This window comes from Manis javanica, chromosome 5, assembly GCF_040802235.1.
Source record: "Manis javanica isolate MJ-LG chromosome 5, MJ_LKY, whole genome shotgun sequence".
NCBI lineage: Eukaryota > Metazoa > Chordata > Mammalia > Pholidota > Manidae > Manis > Manis javanica.
Genome location: NC_133160.1, coordinates 18823324 through 18841466, shown reverse-complemented (window position 1 = coordinate 18841466; position 18143 = coordinate 18823324). Strand labels below are relative to the sequence as shown.

Sequence of the window (18143 nt, the reverse complement as noted above, 5' to 3'; positions counted from 1 at the left end):
GAGAAAGTAGGTCCCAAGTGAGGTGGAGGAGGAGGGAAAGCTGGGGCTGTTTGTTTGGTTTTCCTGTCCCTCGTGCTCAGCGGCGCAGGAAGCACGTGGAGAAAGCACTCCGGCCTTCCTCCCGGCTGCTGCCAATATTGTGTGGAGAAGAATAGCTGAAGAACGAGAAAAAAATCTTAACGTCTTTTCAACAGTGTGAACTTTGAGACACTGTCTGACTCATGTTTTAAAGTCTCTTCTATTTGAATTCACCTTCCTCCGTGTTGTTTTTCTCAAGGCACTAGGCTCAAGTCCAGAGATATGTCAACTGGTTTCTCCTGTGGGATTGAGGAGCCACAAGGCCCGGGCCCCCTTCTCCCACCTCTGGGGTGGGGCTAGGTGGGAACCTGGCTTTGGCCTTCCCACCCTTCCGCAGTGCCGGCTCTCAGCTTTGACCTCAGGGGCCATAAGTGTCCACTGTAGGGGGAAGTGGAGGTATCTGGTAATGCACCCCAGCGAGAGGGCATGCATCCTGCTTCAGACAACAGTTCCTTCTGGGGTGTCCATCCCTGCATCCCTGAAAGCAACATTGCTGATAGGGTGCTTCTGGCTACACAATTCAAGTCAATGGCTTAAATAGTAAAGGGGATTCTGTTGGCTTGGAGAGCTGCAGTCCAGGCCCCGAAGTTAAAGGCTTCTTTCCCTCTGCTGACTCCCAAACACTGGCTTCACCCAAAGGCCAGCTTCCTGCATGACTGATGGCAAGGCGGCTCTCAGCAGCAGCTGGGCTTCATGCTTCCAGTTCTCGGGCCGTGGGGAGGGAGAGCTTCTGACTGGGCCAACTGAGGTCCCATGGCTACCCCCAAACAGTCAGTGTGGCTGGGCTTAGGCGTTGCTGACAGGCTCTGGCCAACCAGGGCTCAGCACAGAATGAGGCTGGGAGGACCGTGAGGACCGCCACCAGACTTTCAGTGGACCCATGCCTTTCTTTCTCTTTGTGTTCCCCAGAGGTCTGTCATTCCCAGACAACAATCCTGTTGTCTTTTCTTGTTTGCGGTAGGGCTTCTGTAGTGCGTCTTACCCCCCAACCTTGCCACGCCCCAGCACACTTCCTCACCCCTTCCGCTCAAGGCTCAGCCTTCTGGAATGCAGCCCCAGCTTCCTTAGATGTACGCTGACTCGGCTTCTCCCTTCGGGATGGCAGGCTTAGTGAGTGCACTGTGTCAGACAGCCACCAAAGGCTGAAGCAAGGCTCACCCCAATGCCTGTTCCTGCCTCAGTGGGGGTCAAGTACCTTGGCCTCAGGCTTCCTGATGCCCACCGTTGGGCTATTTTGGTTCATTCACGCAGATCTCAGAAGCTATTTGTGGGAAAAATTAAGTACCCTGCCCTATTTCCCCTTGCTTCTGATTTCTCCTCTCATATCACACACACTTCCTGGATAATCTCACCCCAACCGAGCCTCTGCAGATCCCTCCACACCGTCCTTGCCAGCCTGGCCCCTGCATTGACTTGGGGCCCCACATGCTCATTTCTCTGCAGGATGGCCCATCTGGATGTTCCCACAATACACTGAGTCAGTATGTCTCCATGGATCTGGTTTTCCTGCAAATGAGGTCCTCCAAGGGGATCCCCTTTAAGCGTTGATAGTGCCATTGCTGTCCTGGGTCCTGGCCGTTTGCGCTGTGTCCCCGGCATCATCCAGGGCTTTCTCTGGAAGTTCAAACAGGTGTGCCCAGGTCTCAGGGGCCAAGCCTGCAGCCCGTAGGCACCAGGGCTTCTGTGGACTGCCCCAGTGTCCTGTCTTGAGGGCCGCCTAACAAGCAGGATGGCAATTCTTTAATTAGACCAAGCAGGGCTTTCTCGGTTGGGGGCGGGAGTTGGTGTGTAGGTCTATTGGGGGAAACTAGGTCACCTGAAAACCAGCAGTCAAGAGGGAGCTGTCCTGGAGCCCCAGCTTCAGGGAACCCAGAGGGGCAAGGCAGCAGGGACTGGCAGGGGGAGCAAAGTCAGAGGAAATGTGCTTTGGCCCCTTTTATTGGCCCTTGGGAGGCTTGTCCTCACCTTGCTCTTGGGGGCTGGGCACCTGTCCTTAATTCCCTCACCCAGAGCAAAGTGCTGGAGCCAGGGAGGGCACTGCAAGGAGTGCCTTCTGCCTGCCTGCCGGGCCATGCTGGGTCTTGCCGGGGAGCGCTATCCTGGGAGGCAGGCCCAGGTTCGAGTTACTGCTCAGTCTCTATATCCTTGGAGCATGTCACCCACTCCCTTGTGCCTGTTTGTCATCTGTCCAGTGGGCGGGCACCATACCTGTCTTTTGCCCTGCTGTGTCCCTAGTCTTTAGCACAGACCTGGCATGTGGTAGGTGCCCAAGAAATATTTGTCAGATGAAATCATGAGCACAGGTGAGTGCTTCTCTTGTAAGATTGTTGTCACTGAGGATTAGCAGCCAGTGGGTTTCCCAAACATCAATCACTTAGAATTTTTGCCAACACTATGCAGTTGCTTAAATACCATCTATTTAATAGTTTTCCTACCACCTTGCTAGTTGTCCCTTGTTGATTTATTTAGAAGGGAAATTTTATACCACTACCATAAATAAACAGTAACTGTGAAAACAAATCCACAGAAAACAAAACAATGTGATGAAATTCTCTCCTACATACAATTGCTTGCCCCAGGCTATGAGCCTGAGGCCTCCTTTCTCATTGTCTACCAGGGAGATTGACAAGGTTATAAGGATGCTTAAGATCTGTTAGCACCTAACAGATTCTTTCTTTTGGAGAAAATCTGATGGATTAAAAAAGAGGTGAAGAGAGGATAACTTGCTCTCTCTGTGAGTCCATGTTTTAGTGAGCCTTGTCCCATATTTTTGAAAATTCCCTTGAAATCCTTGGAAAAGGATTAAGTGCTTTAATTAACTGCATAAGTGATTGGTATGGTTATTCCTCAGCTTTAGCATGTTTTTGGTACCTCCCACTTAGTTGGTCATCAATAAATACTTAATAATGAAGAAATGAGTAACTGTCTGTATACAGAATCTTAGGGCTGAAAGAAATCTTACCAAATACTTAGGTGGATAAGACGCCAGTGGAAATTTCATTCTCAAGTGAATGATGGAGATCTTCCACCGCTGAGACAGCCCCTGGACCACAGTCCCTTTGAACTGCCCGTAGGACAGCTCTGGAGGCTGGCTGGCTCTGTTTTGCAGGTGCACACCCATGCTGCTCTGTTCTGCACTGGGCAGATGCACAGACTTATACTCTTTCTTGTGCATATTGGGTCTCTGGATATGTGGAGGTTGCTGTCTCATTCTGCCTAAGACAGGGCTTGCAAACTCAAATGACCATAGGACCAGCAAGTGATGCCCATTAGTGAGGGAAGTCAGTAACAGCGGGGAGAGGGGACTGTGGTAAATTAGAGGGCATGTGCCCCATGTGAAGTGGACAGTCCCACTCCATGCCTGCTGATTGTTGCCATCTGAGCCCAGTGTGGCCATGTACTGAGATGTTCTCAGAAAAGCTGAAAATCAGATTTTGGATATAAAATCTTCAAGTTTTAAATGTTGGTAATGAATTACAATATCGTAAAACATGGTGTGGCCCAAATATCAATCAAACAACCAATCAAACGTCATGAGGACCACAGAGGGCTTTCTTGTTAAGTCCTGCCGACAGCAGCAAGGTGCTCACCACTGCCCTCAAGGCTGTTTCCTTTCAGCTGGGCAACCCCACCCTCTTCAAGCCATATTTGTGTGTGTTGGTTCACACAATACCCACCGTGGTGGTCAGCCCCTCTGCATGCCTTTGACCATTGCCAAGCTCCCCCTCGGCCCAGGTCTGCCTTTCTTATCTGGGGCACTTGAACTCCCCCTTTGTGATTCGGATTAGTTGTTCCCTGCTCTGGAGAGGCCTTCCTGATAACCCCAAACAAACTGGCCCTTAACATCTTCTAGCTGTGAGATATTGGGTAAGTTACCTAATTTCTCTGTGCCTCAGTTTCTTTCTCTGTGAAATGGGAATGAGAATAGTACCTACCTCATTAGGTTGTCAAGAGGATTAAATGAATTTTTAGATTGATTGACAGACAGACTGGGGATTTCTGGAAGGCCGAGCTGGTGCCTGTTCTGTGTCTGAATCAGGGCTTGTAACAGAGCAGGAATCCACTGAATATTTGATTACTTGAGGAAGTATAGGGAGTAAATATGTGGTCTGCTAGCTCCTACTGAGGTCTGACCTACCTGCTGATGCTATGTGGCTGTGAATTCAACTCTCCTGAACTCCTTACTTTTAAAAAGGCAACCAAAATATCCATCTAAATGGCTGAAATAAAAAACAGTGACAACATCAAATGCTGGCAGAGAAACTGGATCACTCATATATCACTGGTGGGAATGAAGAATGGTATAACCACCCTGGAAAACAGTTTGATAGTTTCTTATAAAGCTAAACGTGTAATTATCATACAACCCAGCAATTGTACTCTTGGGCTTATGTTCACACAAAAATCTGCACAGGAATGTCTTAACCCCAAACCAGAAACAGCCCAGATGTTCTTCAGTGAGTGAGTGGTTAAACAAACTGTGGTATATCCATACAATGGAGTATTACTCAACAACTAGAAGGAATGAACTGTGGATACTTGCAACAACTTGGATGAATCTCTAGGGAAAGATGCTAAGTGAGGAAAGCCAATCACAAGGTTGCCTACTGTCTGATTCTATTTATATAACATTTTGAAGTGACAAAATTCTAGAGATGGGGAACAAATTAGTGATTGCCAAGGGGAAGAACAGGAGTGTAATGAGACTGTTTGTATCTTGATGGTGGTGATGGATGCTCGAACCTACACATATGATGGACTCAGGTAAGACTAAACACACACCAACACACACACAAATGAGTATATGAAAAACTGGGGGAATTTGAATAGATTGCTAGGTTGTAACAAAGTCAGGTTCCTGGTAGCAATATTGTACTGTAGTTTTGCAAGATGTTACCATTGGGATAAACTAGTTAAAGATTGAAGGGATCTTTCCATATTATTTGTTACAACTGTATCTGAATCTATAATTATCTTAATTGATAAAAAGTTTAATTAATTTGAAAAGCATAGCAAGGTATTCAAAATAAAACAATAGGCAACCAAAGGCAGTTAGCTTGTTTCCTGCTGAGCCTTTCCATTGGCTTATGATTACCTTTGAGGTCAGGTCCACTCTGACTGATCCTGAGGGCCTTTGTCCTCTGAGCATTGCCAAGTCAAGCCTTTTCCCATTCTGCCTGTCTACCCTCTGGTCTCAGAGCTGGAAGACATCTGAAGAACAATCCTAGTCAACCTGAGCTCCCATGGGTCCAGGCTGAGGCTGAACCCTGGTCTTTAGTTCCCTGAGGATGGAAGTGGGGCAGGAAACCTGGTAGATTGACAAGCACTTCCTGAAGCCCAGCGCATTTCTGGTCCCCTGCGACAGGCAGGCATCGCCACATCACACAAATGCAGACCTGTCCTGGTCTTTCTCTGCCGCCCAGCAATTATCCACCAGCCTTGCCTGTGGGCTCCTTGTGTGCTACATCTACGTGACTCTGCTCCTCTTCCCCCCAGCTTGTTTCTCTTTGCTATTAGGTGTATGACATTGTCGGTCAGCTCTTTCTTTTCCTTGAATATCCTGTAAATTCTGGGAGGTGAATACAACATCTTACAGGTGGGAAAACAGGCTTAGAGAGGTTCGGATTAATGCCCCAAAACCCTTTCCCTCTGTGTCTGAGAGCCCATGGGGGTCTGGGCTGACATGAAGACAGGGGCCATTTGGCATCAGACTCTGAAATTTTGTTGACTTCAAATTATTCAGGAATCGATGAGAACAAGAGGTGTGATTTTTAAAAAATTTAAAGGTCATCCAAAGAGTAGAACTTCAACTAAGATTTTCTAGGTTCCAGTAGTTCAAACATTTTTGGTCTTAGGGCCCCTTTGTACTCTTAAAGTTTAGGATCCCAAAGGGCTTTTGTTCACGTGGAATATATCTGTCAATATTTACAATATTATAAATTAATATGGAGAAGTGGAAAACATAATATTAATTCCTTTAAAAGGAACAATAAACCCCTATATAACAATATAACCTCATGTGAAATAACATATAACCATAAAAAGTGATGGTAATTATGTGAAGCAATGGCGATGTTAGCTAACGGGACCGTGGGTACAGAAGCAATCAAATTACGGTATATAAGTGTATGAAGGCAAACATTGTACACCATGAACTTACCCGATGTTATGGGGCAATTATATCTCAATTTAAAAAATAGGGGAAGAAAGTGTTTTCACGTGAGTTTGGGTGAGATCTGAGATTTGAGCCTGACAAGCATGTCCACCTGTGTCTCTCTCCCGGCCACAGGCCCCGCCATGAGGCCCCAGCCCCGCAGGAGCCCCTGTGCTCCCCCGGCCCCCGGCGCACCGCGCTAGCCCCCAGCCAGGGCAAGGGGAGGCGCCGTGGCCATGGCCAGCCACGTGGACCTGCTGACGGAGCTGCAGCTGTTGGAGAAGGTGCCCACGCTGGAGCGGCTGCGTGCCGCCCAGAAGCGCCGGGCCCAGCAGCTGAAGAAGTGGGCCCAGTACGAGCAGGACCTGCAGCACCGCAAGCGCAAGCATGAGCGGAAGCGCAGTGGCGGCGGCCGGAGGAAGAAGGTGACCTTTGAGGCCAGCGTGGCCCTGCTGGAGGCCTCATTGAGGAACGACACCGACGAAGGTAGGCCACTCTGTTCCTTAGCGGCTGGCCGCTGCCCGGGCATCGGTGCCTCCTGTTAAGGGTGTGGACGCCAGGGTCTGGGCAGCGGAGGTGTGAGCTGGTGGGGTCTGGCACACCCGAGCTCGGGCAGTTCCCCGAGCCTTAGGAGGCGGACGTTGCTAGGGAAGCCTCTGAATTTTATCTTAGCTGCTTTTTGTTTGGAAACAAGAATTCCAGCCTTTGGCTAATGAACACCATGCTCATTTTCCTTCCCTCCCCCAAATGTTGACTGACAAGCTCCTTCTGGTGCAACATTATTCTAGATGTCAGTGAACAGACTGGATCTGGTTTCTTTCCTCCAAGAGTGCAATACGCATAGAACCCCACATTTCTTAAGCCCTTCCTCTGTGCCAGACCACCCACGTGGGGTTCTGTAAGCTTTTTTGGCCTTGGCTTCCGAGGTTGATGGTGGTGAGGACAGGCTGATGGCAGAGGCTCTGAAGTTAGACCCTCACTTCTAAAACCGGCTTTCTTGATTATTCCCTGTGGGACCCTGGTAAGTGGGCAAGTCACTCAGCTCTCTACAGCTCAGTTTCTGTAAAATGAGGATAAATAATAGTTCTACCTCAAGAGCTTGTTGTGAACATAAAATAATACCTGTAAATTCTTGGACATGGGACCTCATACCATGTAAATGGTTATTAACATGTTTTATTTTATTATGGTATTACTCTTTCATTATATCTACATAATGACTATATAATATTTATATACGCAGTTGTACATATTTGTATATAAATATACATATATAATTATATTTGTATGTAGGGTGTCCAAAAGTCTGGGAACACACAAATATACAATGTTGTCTAGGACATTTTCACTCTGTAAAGCAAATGAATAAATATAAGCACAAATGCACACTCACATCGTTTCATGTTGCAGATTTTATGGGTACCTGGTATTTGTTACATTTTTAAATTATATTAGTGTGTGTACCATCATCCAGATATCACCACACCAAGAGGCAGGTATAGTAACACCCACTTTTACAGATGGGGAAACTGAGACCCAGAGAGTTTCAGAACCTTGACCAAGGTAGCAGAGCAGGGATCAGCTCCCCCGGGAATCACTGGCCGCGTGACCTTGTAGGTTTGCTTCCTGACTTAGAAAGAACGGAGGATCTATGACTGGGGCAAAGCCCTTTGAGCATGCTCTGAGGGGTCACACCTGCTCGCTGTGCAGCGGAGGTTTGTGCCTGTGGCCTGTGTTCCCCTCAGCAGCCTCTGGCCCCTCCCTGTATACCAGTGCTTTGTGGCTCTCGCTGGAGGGGTCTAGCCATGTTTCCTGGGTCCGTCTGGCCTCTGCTTCTGCACATCCTCCAGACGCTTGGTCTAAGGCAGTCAGTGAAAGAATTGAGGGGTGGTGGCACTTACTGCACTAGAGGGTGTTAGGTTGTAAGCATGTTGCTCTTCAGGTTCTAGAACCCTCCGAGAAGCCCCTTTCCGTGTCTCCCATGGTTACAGAGTGCTCTGGGAAATGAGCAGAGGGGCATTCCCACCACCACTCAGCCGAGGGCAGCACAGCCAAGACCTGGGGCAAGCAGCCCCCGCGAGAGAGGCAGGAAGTCTCAGCTCGGGGTTCAGGGCCCTGGGAAGCTCCTTCCCACGTGTGGCTTGCCAGGTGCCTGTGACGCGGCCGGCCCCACCCACTCAGTGGGTGGCATGTCGTGCTGATTTCATCGTGGGCAGCAGCTCATCACTCTTCTTTCGCCACTCATCTTTGGTCCTTCCTTCCCCGATAAAGCCCTGGTTCTTCTCCCTGAGGGCGCTTATCAGAGGCTCTGTGAGCTGGAGAATGGGCTCCTTCTTCGAACATTGAACGTCGTGCCTCCACCAGGCCATGGGGCCGTGGCCTGGCATGCTCCCACGTAGGCTGGTTAGATGGAGCACTGCTCTTGGGTCCAAGGACCAGGCCCCTCGGCCCTGCCTGTGACCATGAGAAGCTTGTTTCACTTCTCGGGTTCATTTTCTTAATCTGTAAAATGGGGTTGTGAACGGGTTCATTTTCTTAATCTGTAAAATGGGGTTGTGAACGGGTTCATTTTCTTAATCTGTAAAATGGGGTTGTGAACGCTAGCTCTCAAGGGGATGTGGCAAGACGTACGCAGGGTCCTGGATGTGACAGCTCTGTGAAATGTCATCCTGAATGGTGATCATTTTAATACATCTTTTGTGGTTTGTTTTTTTTAAAGACTTTAATGTTTTTAAGAACCCAAACGTGCACACACATTCTTTGTGTAAAAATCAAACAACATAGACATATACAGAGTAAAATCCCTCCCTCCCTTCCTTCCATGATTACTGCTGCTGTTTGATATATTTCCTTCTAGGCATCTTTCTCATTTACCTATGTATTGGACTTGGAGAAATATAGAACTAATTTGTGTTTTTGGTTTGTATGTTTTAGTTTTTATATAAGTGATGACATACTAGATACATTATTATGTAATTTCTTTTTTTTTCCACCCAACTATATGTCTTGAAAGTGTTTTCACGCTGGCACAACAGAATGATGTATCTGCTTTTTATATCAGAAGATACATTATTCTTTTTCATTGCCACATAGTAATTTGCAGTGTGGATTCACCAGAATTTTTGAAGTTGTTTCTTACTGATAGGCATAAAATTTTTTCAGGAGTTTTACTTCCCCAAAGCAAAATGTTTTGTGCACACATGCAAATGTTTATCTAGGGCAGATGTGAGAAAATGGTAGCACTAGATCCAAGGGTCTGTGTATTAAATTTGCATGAGAAAAATGCTAGAACCCACTGGCTGGTCCCCTAGCTGGGGAATGGCCAAGTGAGGGTGGAAGGCCAGAGCAATGTGTCCTGTGGCAGGCTGTGGGGCGGAGTGAGAGGTGGCCCCCGGGTCCACAGGTGTGTCTGGGTTTTGTGGGGGCTGGGAAGCTGCCATCAGTCAGCAGGCCATCTCACTGGGCTGTGCTCAGTTTCCTGAAAGTACAACCAAGCCCTCTGCTCCCAGCCGGCTGGGACGGTTTCTTCGTTTCTTCGTGCTAGCAGAGCTGGTGTTGGGGAGGCTGCTGGGGCGTTAGCTCACAGCGGGATGGGAACGTGGGGTGCCAGCTCCCCCGCTCTCCTGAGCTCACAGCAGCAGCTGAGTCAACCTCCTCCACCTGCCAGGGCAGCGTGAGTCACTCCCAGAGTAAAGGAGCGCTGGGGACGCACTGGATTTCCATCTCTGGATCTGGGTTGCCTTTAGGCTAGTGTCTGGGCTCAGGGACCCTCCTTGGCATTGGTCCTGTCTGAGCCCCACTGTCCTGTTCCCACTGCCTACCATCATCACTCTGTGCTCCAGGCCGCTCCAGCTCCTCCCGCTTTCTCCCACAGCTCTGTAATCTCTTACCTCCCCACCTTTGCATATGCAGTTTGGAACATATGCAGTGTTCTTTCTGTCTGGAACACTTCCCCTGATACCTCCTGTAAACCTTCGGCTTTGGATCCTGCATGACCTTTGGTGGGGAGCTGTCTATGAGCCCTTTCTGCACCTCCACCCCCATCACTAGTTAGAGCAGTAGTAACTCAGTACACAGCTGACGTTTACTGAGAGGCAACTGTGTCCTGGCGAGGAGCACAGACTGGTGTGGGCTCTCCAGGATTCAAGTCCCAGCTCTGCTGTGTGCTACTGTGCAAACCTCAGGAAAGTTACTTACCTTCTCGGTGTCTGTTTCTCCATCTGTGAAAATGGAGATGATGTAATTCCCCTGCCTCAGAAATGTGTCAGGTTAAATTGAGTTGACAAATGGTGAAATGATATGGTGAGAGTATATATGTGATATAAATTGTTGTTATTCTGCATTACCTATTTTCTGCACTTACATAACCTATTATTAGTAATATATTACATAATCTATTATTTGTATATATACTGATGTTCATCACAAAATTATTTATTGAGTGTTTACCTCAGCTAATCCTCACAGCAACCTGTGTGGTAGTCAACCCCCTTTTAAAAAAACTGTTCTATTGAGGTTTAATTTATGGATCATAAACTTTGCCCATTTTAAGAGTACAATTCATTGATTTTCAGGAAATTTATAGAGTTGTGTGTCTATTACCACAAACCAGTTTTAAAACACTCCATCACCCCAGAAAGAAACTTTGTGTCCATTTGTAGTTACTCCTGGTTCCCACCCCTCACCCTCATCCCTAGAAAACTGCGCTAATCTATTTTCTGCCTCTGTACATTTGTGGGTTTTTTCGGTACCATTAATATACAATCACATGAGCAACATGGTGGTTACTAGATTCCCCCCATTATCAAGTCCCCACCACATCAATATGTGACCTTTTGTGAATGATTTCTTTCATTTGGAATAATGTTTTCAAGGTGCCTGTGGTCGTGGCCTGTATCATGATTTCATTCCTTCTTACTGGATTCCATTGTTTTGTTTAATCCATTCACCAGCTGATGAACGTTTGGATCATTTACATTCAGGGTTATACGATGAATAATGCTGTTAAGAACATGTGTATCCAAGTCTGTGTGGACATAGACATTTCTTGGACTTCTCATTTCTCTTGGGTACTTATATAGGAATGGAATTCCTGGGTCATATGGTAAATTAATGTTTTGCTTCTAAGAAACTGTCCAGCTTCTTTCCAAAATGGCTACACCATCTTGGTACCTCATTGCATCTTGGTACATGGTTGGTACCTCATTTTTTAGATGAGGACATTGAAACTCTGAGAGGCTACATCGTTTGCCAAGATCTCACAGGTTTTAAGTTTCAGACCTGGGAGTCGAATCCAGATTGGCTGTCTCTGCAGCCCATTCTTTTAACTACCAGGAGGTCCTGCCTCCTGCTTTTGTTTTTCCCTAGAAAATGAGAACCACTCATGGTTCTGATCTGTGTTTCTTTGGTCCTTAAGAATCCTGGGATTTCTGCTGGTCTCTTGGGTTCTTTGTACTGGGGGTCCCTGGGTAAGCTCAATACCCCTAGCTGTAACTCCTTTCCATGGCCACATAAGCCAGCCTGTCTTGAAACCACCAAACATTTGTTAAGATGTCAGGGTTTCTGTTCTTCTCTCAGAATGTGTAGGGTTTTCTTTACGGAAACTGTTCACATTCCAGAAAAAAGTTTGAGCGTTTCTTCTATGGCTTAATGTTAACTCATCAACTGTTATTCTCATGGCAAAGGTTTTCAAACTGTTTCTCTTGAGCTGTGGAAACTTTTCATTAAATGAAATATTATGCAGAAACCCAGTATGTAAATCAGATGAAAGAGCTCTTTCTGGCTGAGGTAGGAGGGAGTGGGGGATGTGCTAGAACCACGTCCACCCACCCGCCCTGCCAACCTCCAACCACCGAGGTGCATCGGTGGACACCTGGGCTCTGCAAGCCGCGCTTAAAGCATTGACTCATCTAGAGGAAATAGCCCTGACTTTCACTTTTGGTGATTTTGAAAGGGAAATTTCTGTTCTCCTAATTATAAAAATATTGCATCCTTGTTGTAGGAAATTTTGAAAGTACAGAGAAAAAAGAAACATTAAGAAAGTAAAATCACTCATACTCCCTGAACAGCAATAACCACTGATAATATTTTCATCCTGTTATATCAGTCAGGGTCCAGAAAACAAATGGTGCTCTCACATGGGTTTTTCTGAGAAAAGTTTAATAAAGGGGCAGTTTGCAAAAAGTTTAGGGCAATAGTCCTCCAACTTTTTGGTCTCAGGGGCCGTTTATATTAAAAACCAAGAACCCCTAAGGTTTTTTCTTCAACTGGGTTCTAGGTCAATATTTACTATATTAGAAATTAAAACAAATATGTATTCATCATTAAAACATAAAATAACCCATTATCTGTTGTACTGGTTATCAATTGCAGCATAACTGATGAGCTTAAAATTTAGCAGCTTAAAACAGTAAACATTTGCTGCCTCACACAATTTCTATGGCTAAGAATCCAGGGGCAGCTTAGCTTGGGTGGCTCTAGCTCAGGATCTCTTGTAAGGCTGAAATCACCTCAAGGTTTAACTAGGACTGGAAAGTCTGCTTCCAGGGTGGCACACTCACATGGCTCTTGGTTGGAGGCCTCAGTTTCTTGCCATTTGAGCCTCTTCATAGGGCTGCTTGAATGTCCTCTCAACGTGGCAGCTGGCTTCCTTCAAAGTGAGTGATCCAAGAGACAGGAAGGAGACCACAGTGCCTTTTAATGACCTAGCCTTGTAAGTCATGTACCATCATTTCTGCCATATTCTATTCATTAGAAATGATTTATTAAGTTCAGCCTACGCCCAGGGGGAGGGGGCTTGGACTTCACCTCTTGAAGGGAGGAGAATTTGTGGACAAGTCCTAAAACTACCACACATGTTAACATAAATGTTTTCGTGAAAAATAATGGGTAACTCCAGGGAAAGGAAATCCCAGGGCAAAATACCTCTAAATCCAGAAACCTGTTTATTGCTTACAAACTGCAGTCCAGGGCTGTCTTTTTCCTGCTCAGGCAGAAGAAGCAAGCAAGTACCTCCCCCTAACCGCTCAGGTTCAGATAAGTCCTGGTTGCCCAGGTAATTACCCACTGATATGGAGATGAACCCCTTTCCTCCCTTTGAGGAATGCCTGTTGATATGCAGATGTACTAAAGCCAGGCAAGGTAGTCTGGAAATATTACAATTTTAACCACATAATGGTATTTTTCAAAAAAAAAAAAAAAGAGTAGCCTTGTTTTATACTTTTGCAAATCTTCTTAAGGTCTGGCTTAAAATTTAGCCAGCTTAAAACAATAAACATTTGCTGCCTCACACAATTTCTATGGGTCAGCTGGATTCTCTTATCTGTTTCTGCATTCAATATGTTGTGATATTATTTTGGTTGAAGTAAATGAAGTAAATCTTTCCTCATACAGATATGTAGTTGGAAAAGGGAGGAAATATTTTAATTACCTTTTCATATAATTGTGGATATTCTTTGATAGCACAATCAAACTCAACAGGTGGTAGTCTCTTGAAGGTTAATTGCAATGTGGAATCTGAAACTATCAATTTTTAGCTTTTTTTATTTTGTTACATTAAAATCCACTGGTCTGTCTTGCATTTTGAATGGCTCTTTTATCCATGCATATATTTTTTAATATAATGTATTGGTCTGTTAGAAAACATGAGTTTACTTTTTTGGACATGACACCAAAAGCACAAGCAACAAAAGGAAAAAAATGTGGAACTATGTCAAATCAAAAAGCTTCTGCACAAAAAAAGAAATAAAATGAAGAGGCAAACTACAGAATGGGAGAAAATATTTGCAAATCATATATCAGATAAGGGGTTAGTATCCAAAATACATAAGGAATGCATACAACTCAATAGCAAAAAACAAAAAAATCCAAATAACCTAATTAAAAATGGACAGAGGATCAGAATAGACATTTTTCTAAAGATGACATACAGATGGCCAACAGATATATAAAAAGATGCTCAACATCACTGGTCAACAGCAAATTGCTCGTCAAAACTACAATGAGATATCACCTCGTTTAAGATGTGGAAGAACCATAAATGGCTTCTTTCATTTACGATAATAGCATTTAAGGTAATTACTTCGTAATAGCAAGGTAGTGGGGCAAAGAAGGGGACACAGGAGAAAGTCCTGGGAGACCTCAATAGCTATGGGTTAAGCCAAGAAGAAGAGGACAAAGGAGACCTACTCTGTCAGGTCATCTGCTAGGGTGGAAGGAACAAAACTACGGTGGTGTGTCTCAGAAGCCTAGGGACGGAGGTGTTTTAGAAGGAAGGTTCATCAGCTAAGTGAGACATTGCTTGAAGGTCAGCTTTTTATCTTGTCTTTAGTCTTTGGAAGAGATTTTTAATGACAACCTCATACTCTCTTGTCTGAATGTACTGTAATTTGTGTAACCACTACCCTACTATTGGATTTTGAGGGTTTTCCAAGTTTTGCTATCAGTTATACCATAGTGACCATCATTGTAGAAAAGCCTTTGGCCACTGCTTTGATTTTTTTACTTAATGGTCGATTCCTAGAGGTTCAACAGGTTCAAGGAGCTAAGCATCTGCAAGGTTTCTATAAACTGCATATCAGGTCACCCAAAAGTTTGTATCAGTCTGCACCGTCATCAGCGGTGTGTACCAGGCCTGCCTTACTTCTGTCTTCCTCCTCAATCTCAACACTGTTCCATGGCACTAAAGGCATACCTTTGCTGATATGTTTGATATATGAAACAGACTCCTATTGTCTTAATTCGCATATAATTGAGAAGTTTATGGTTGAATACCCACTCATAAGCTTACTGGTCATTCATTTCTTTCTCTTAAGTTGTCTGTTTTTGTGTCTTCTTTTTTGTTTGTTTCTTTTTCTTATTGATTTCAATGATTGTATGTTTGTGTGTGGGAGAGGAGAGGGAGAGGGAGAGAAAGGAGAGCGTGGAAATGAAGACAATGTCCGTCATTTGTTGTCACGTATGGTGCGAGTATTTTTTGCCCTGTGTGTACTTGTGTGTTTGCTTGTGTATTTTGTTTATAGTAGATTTTTTTTATGTTTTGGAGTTCACCAATTTTTAGGTATTCAAATGTAATAATATTTGTTTTTCTTTTTTCATTATTTTGTTCTTTGCTTCTATCTCTCTAAAACAAGGGTCAGAAACTATAGCTTGAAGGCTAGATCTTCCCATCTTTTTTGTAAATAAAGTTTTATTGGAACACAGCCACACCCATTGTTTACATATTGTCTATAGCTGCTTTCACACTACAATGGCAGAGTGGAGTGATTGCAACAGAGACGATATGGCTTGTAAAGATGAAAATATTTACTCTCTGGCCCTTTACAGAAAAAATTTTCCAGCTTTTGCTCTAAAGTGTTTCCTTATCCAGTGATGTATATTAACTTGTATGTCCTAAATTTTTGTGGCCTCACCTAAATAAATTGAACATGTAATCCTCCCAGAATTCATTTTAGTATAAAGTAGTACATGGGACTCTATATTTTGTTTCCAAAGAATTATTAATTTTCCAGCATCCTTCCCTTCCCCATTTGTGATACCATCTTCTAGAGCCTCATCTGTGAAGAAGGGTACCTTCCAAGCTGTTTATTCTGTAAAAACAATGTTTCTTTGCCAGTTCCACACTGTTTGATCCTTATAGCTTTATATTGTGGCTTAATATATGGTAGAACAAGTCCTTTCCCATGTTGCTCTTCTGCAAAATGTTCTTGGTTATTTTTAGCTGTTCACATAATAGTTAAGTGCTTTTGGTCAAGTTTTCCCTCCAACGCTCAAAAATAGACTCCTCTAAAATTGATGAATATTATAAATGGGTATAGTTTGTTTCACAAGATGAAAACAGTTCTGGAGATGAATGGTGGTGATGGTTGCACAACATTATGAGTGTGTAATACCACTGAATTGTACACTTTAAATTATTGAGGTGGTAACATTACCATAATGGTGTATTTTACCACAATAAAAAAAACTGAAAAAAATTAAAAAAACATTAATCATAATATAAGACCACACATTTATCCAGAGCCTGGAGGAGGGTGAGAATGGGAAGTTAGGGTCTAATAGGCCCAGAGGTTCAGTTTGGGAAGATGAAAAAAGTAGTTGTAGTTGGGGATGGATGATGGTGATATTGTGCAATGATGTTAATGTGATTAATGCCACTGACCTGTATGCTAAAAAATGGCTGAAATACGAAATTTTATGTTCTATATACTTACCACAATTAAAAAATTTAATCTGGGGCAAACTAATACCTTTGTCATAATGTTTGTTATGTTTTTTTTTCTAAGCAGGCAAATAGGATGTGTCTGTTGGGCAAGTATTCTTTCATGTCCTTTAGGAAAGCTACAGGTTTTTTTTCCCCCACCATATAAATCCTGTTTATTTTTTGAAAGAAGGGCTTTAAGTTTTTGTATATTAATTTTGTAGCAAGTCATTTTACTGAGCTCTCCTTAGTCTCAGTTTTCCAGTAGGCTCTCTTGGGGATTTTCTGTGTAGAAAATAACTATTTGCAGATAATAACGTTGCTCGTTCATTCCGGTGTTTCACTGAGCCTGTCATGTCCCTACCCAATCCTCTCGTCTTTTCTGTCTGGCTAACAGCTCCTATTTCTTTTACTGGTTTTCATGAGATGTGACTTTGACATTTGTGAGCATGTTCTCCCTTGTCTGTATCATTCCCAAAGCCTGACCTGTCTCACCCTAGGGTGGATGGAACTGGCAGTGTCCTCATGTTGGTTGAGTTGGTTTATTAGTGTAGCCCAGGTTTCCATTGTCTTTCTGGGCAGCTACTATTGACTCACGCTGAGTTTAAAAGAAACTAAACCCCCAAGCCAGCATTCATTAATGAAATTAGATCTTCCCCTATCCTGTCCTTATGCCATTGGTTTATTTAAAAATATTTTTTGAGGTATATTCTTCAGACAGAAAAGGGCAAAACTGGCAATGCTTTCTTCTGTTGAGCATACCTGTGGCCAGTACTTAATCAAATCAAGAAACAGAACATCATCAGCACCCCAGAAGCTTCCCAAGACACACAGGTAATTTTCAACATTGAAGTCAAGGCTCTAAATGTATCTGTTGAGTTTTGAGCACATTATCCATCTGCTCAAATAATTTGGATTCTTGAATGTCAAATTAAGACTTCTGTGTTATCAATGGCAAGGAATCCAGCTCAAACTAACTGAAGCACATGTGCATACAGGGGCCTAACAAAAAGTCTCTCTGTGAGTAGATGACTGTCAATAACTTGAAGTGTATGTCCTATCTTTTCAGTAATCCCAACAAGAATAATTTCTCTTCTTAACAGTGCCCCAGATTCAATAAGTCCCAGAATTGAATCTCATTGATTATAGTTGGCTATATACCTACCTCTGAGCCAATCACAGTGGCTAGAACAAGAATGCAATGCCGTGATTGGTCTGATCTGAGTCATATGCCCATTGCTGAAGTCAGATCCTCCCAAAACACATGGACTGACACTTGGAAATATTTTGTATCTACCCCAAGGAAAATTGGGATGCTGTTACCAGAAGGAGGGTAAGTGGATGCGGGGCAGGCCATAATTAAGTATGTCCACCTCAAATGAAATATTCATCAGCATTTTCTATTCCATGTCATTCATAAATGCAATGAGCATTTGCCTTCTAGACCAGTGTTTTACAATGGAAGATTTTCCAATGATGGGACTGCACTGTCCAATACTGTAACTGCTGGTCACCTGTGACTATTGAGCACTTAAAATGTGACTGGGATGACTGAAGAACTGAAGTTTTTATTTAAAGTAATTTTAAGTAGTTAGCAACTGTGGCTAGGCTAGAGGCTGCTGTATCTGACAACACTGTCCTGGACTACTCCAAATTCTTGATAAAAATGTTGAACAGGTCATGGCCATAGACAGAGGCTGGGGGCAAAGCCCA

General features: G+C 44.1%; 1 protein-coding gene across 2 annotated transcripts in view; it reads left to right on the top strand.

The window, feature by feature from the left end:
* PPP1R16B (protein phosphatase 1 regulatory subunit 16B) overlaps positions 1 to 18143 on the top strand; it is a 94171-nt gene that overhangs the window by 17731 nt on the left and 58297 nt on the right. For both annotated transcript variants that reach the window (XM_037012863.2, XM_037012864.2), the window contains exon 2: positions 6368 to 6718. In XM_037012863.2, coding sequence (XP_036868758.1) covers positions 6469 to 6718 — 250 coding nt within the window. In that variant the 5' untranslated portion in view covers positions 6368 to 6468. The remainder of the gene's footprint in view (positions 1 to 6367; positions 6719 to 18143) is intronic.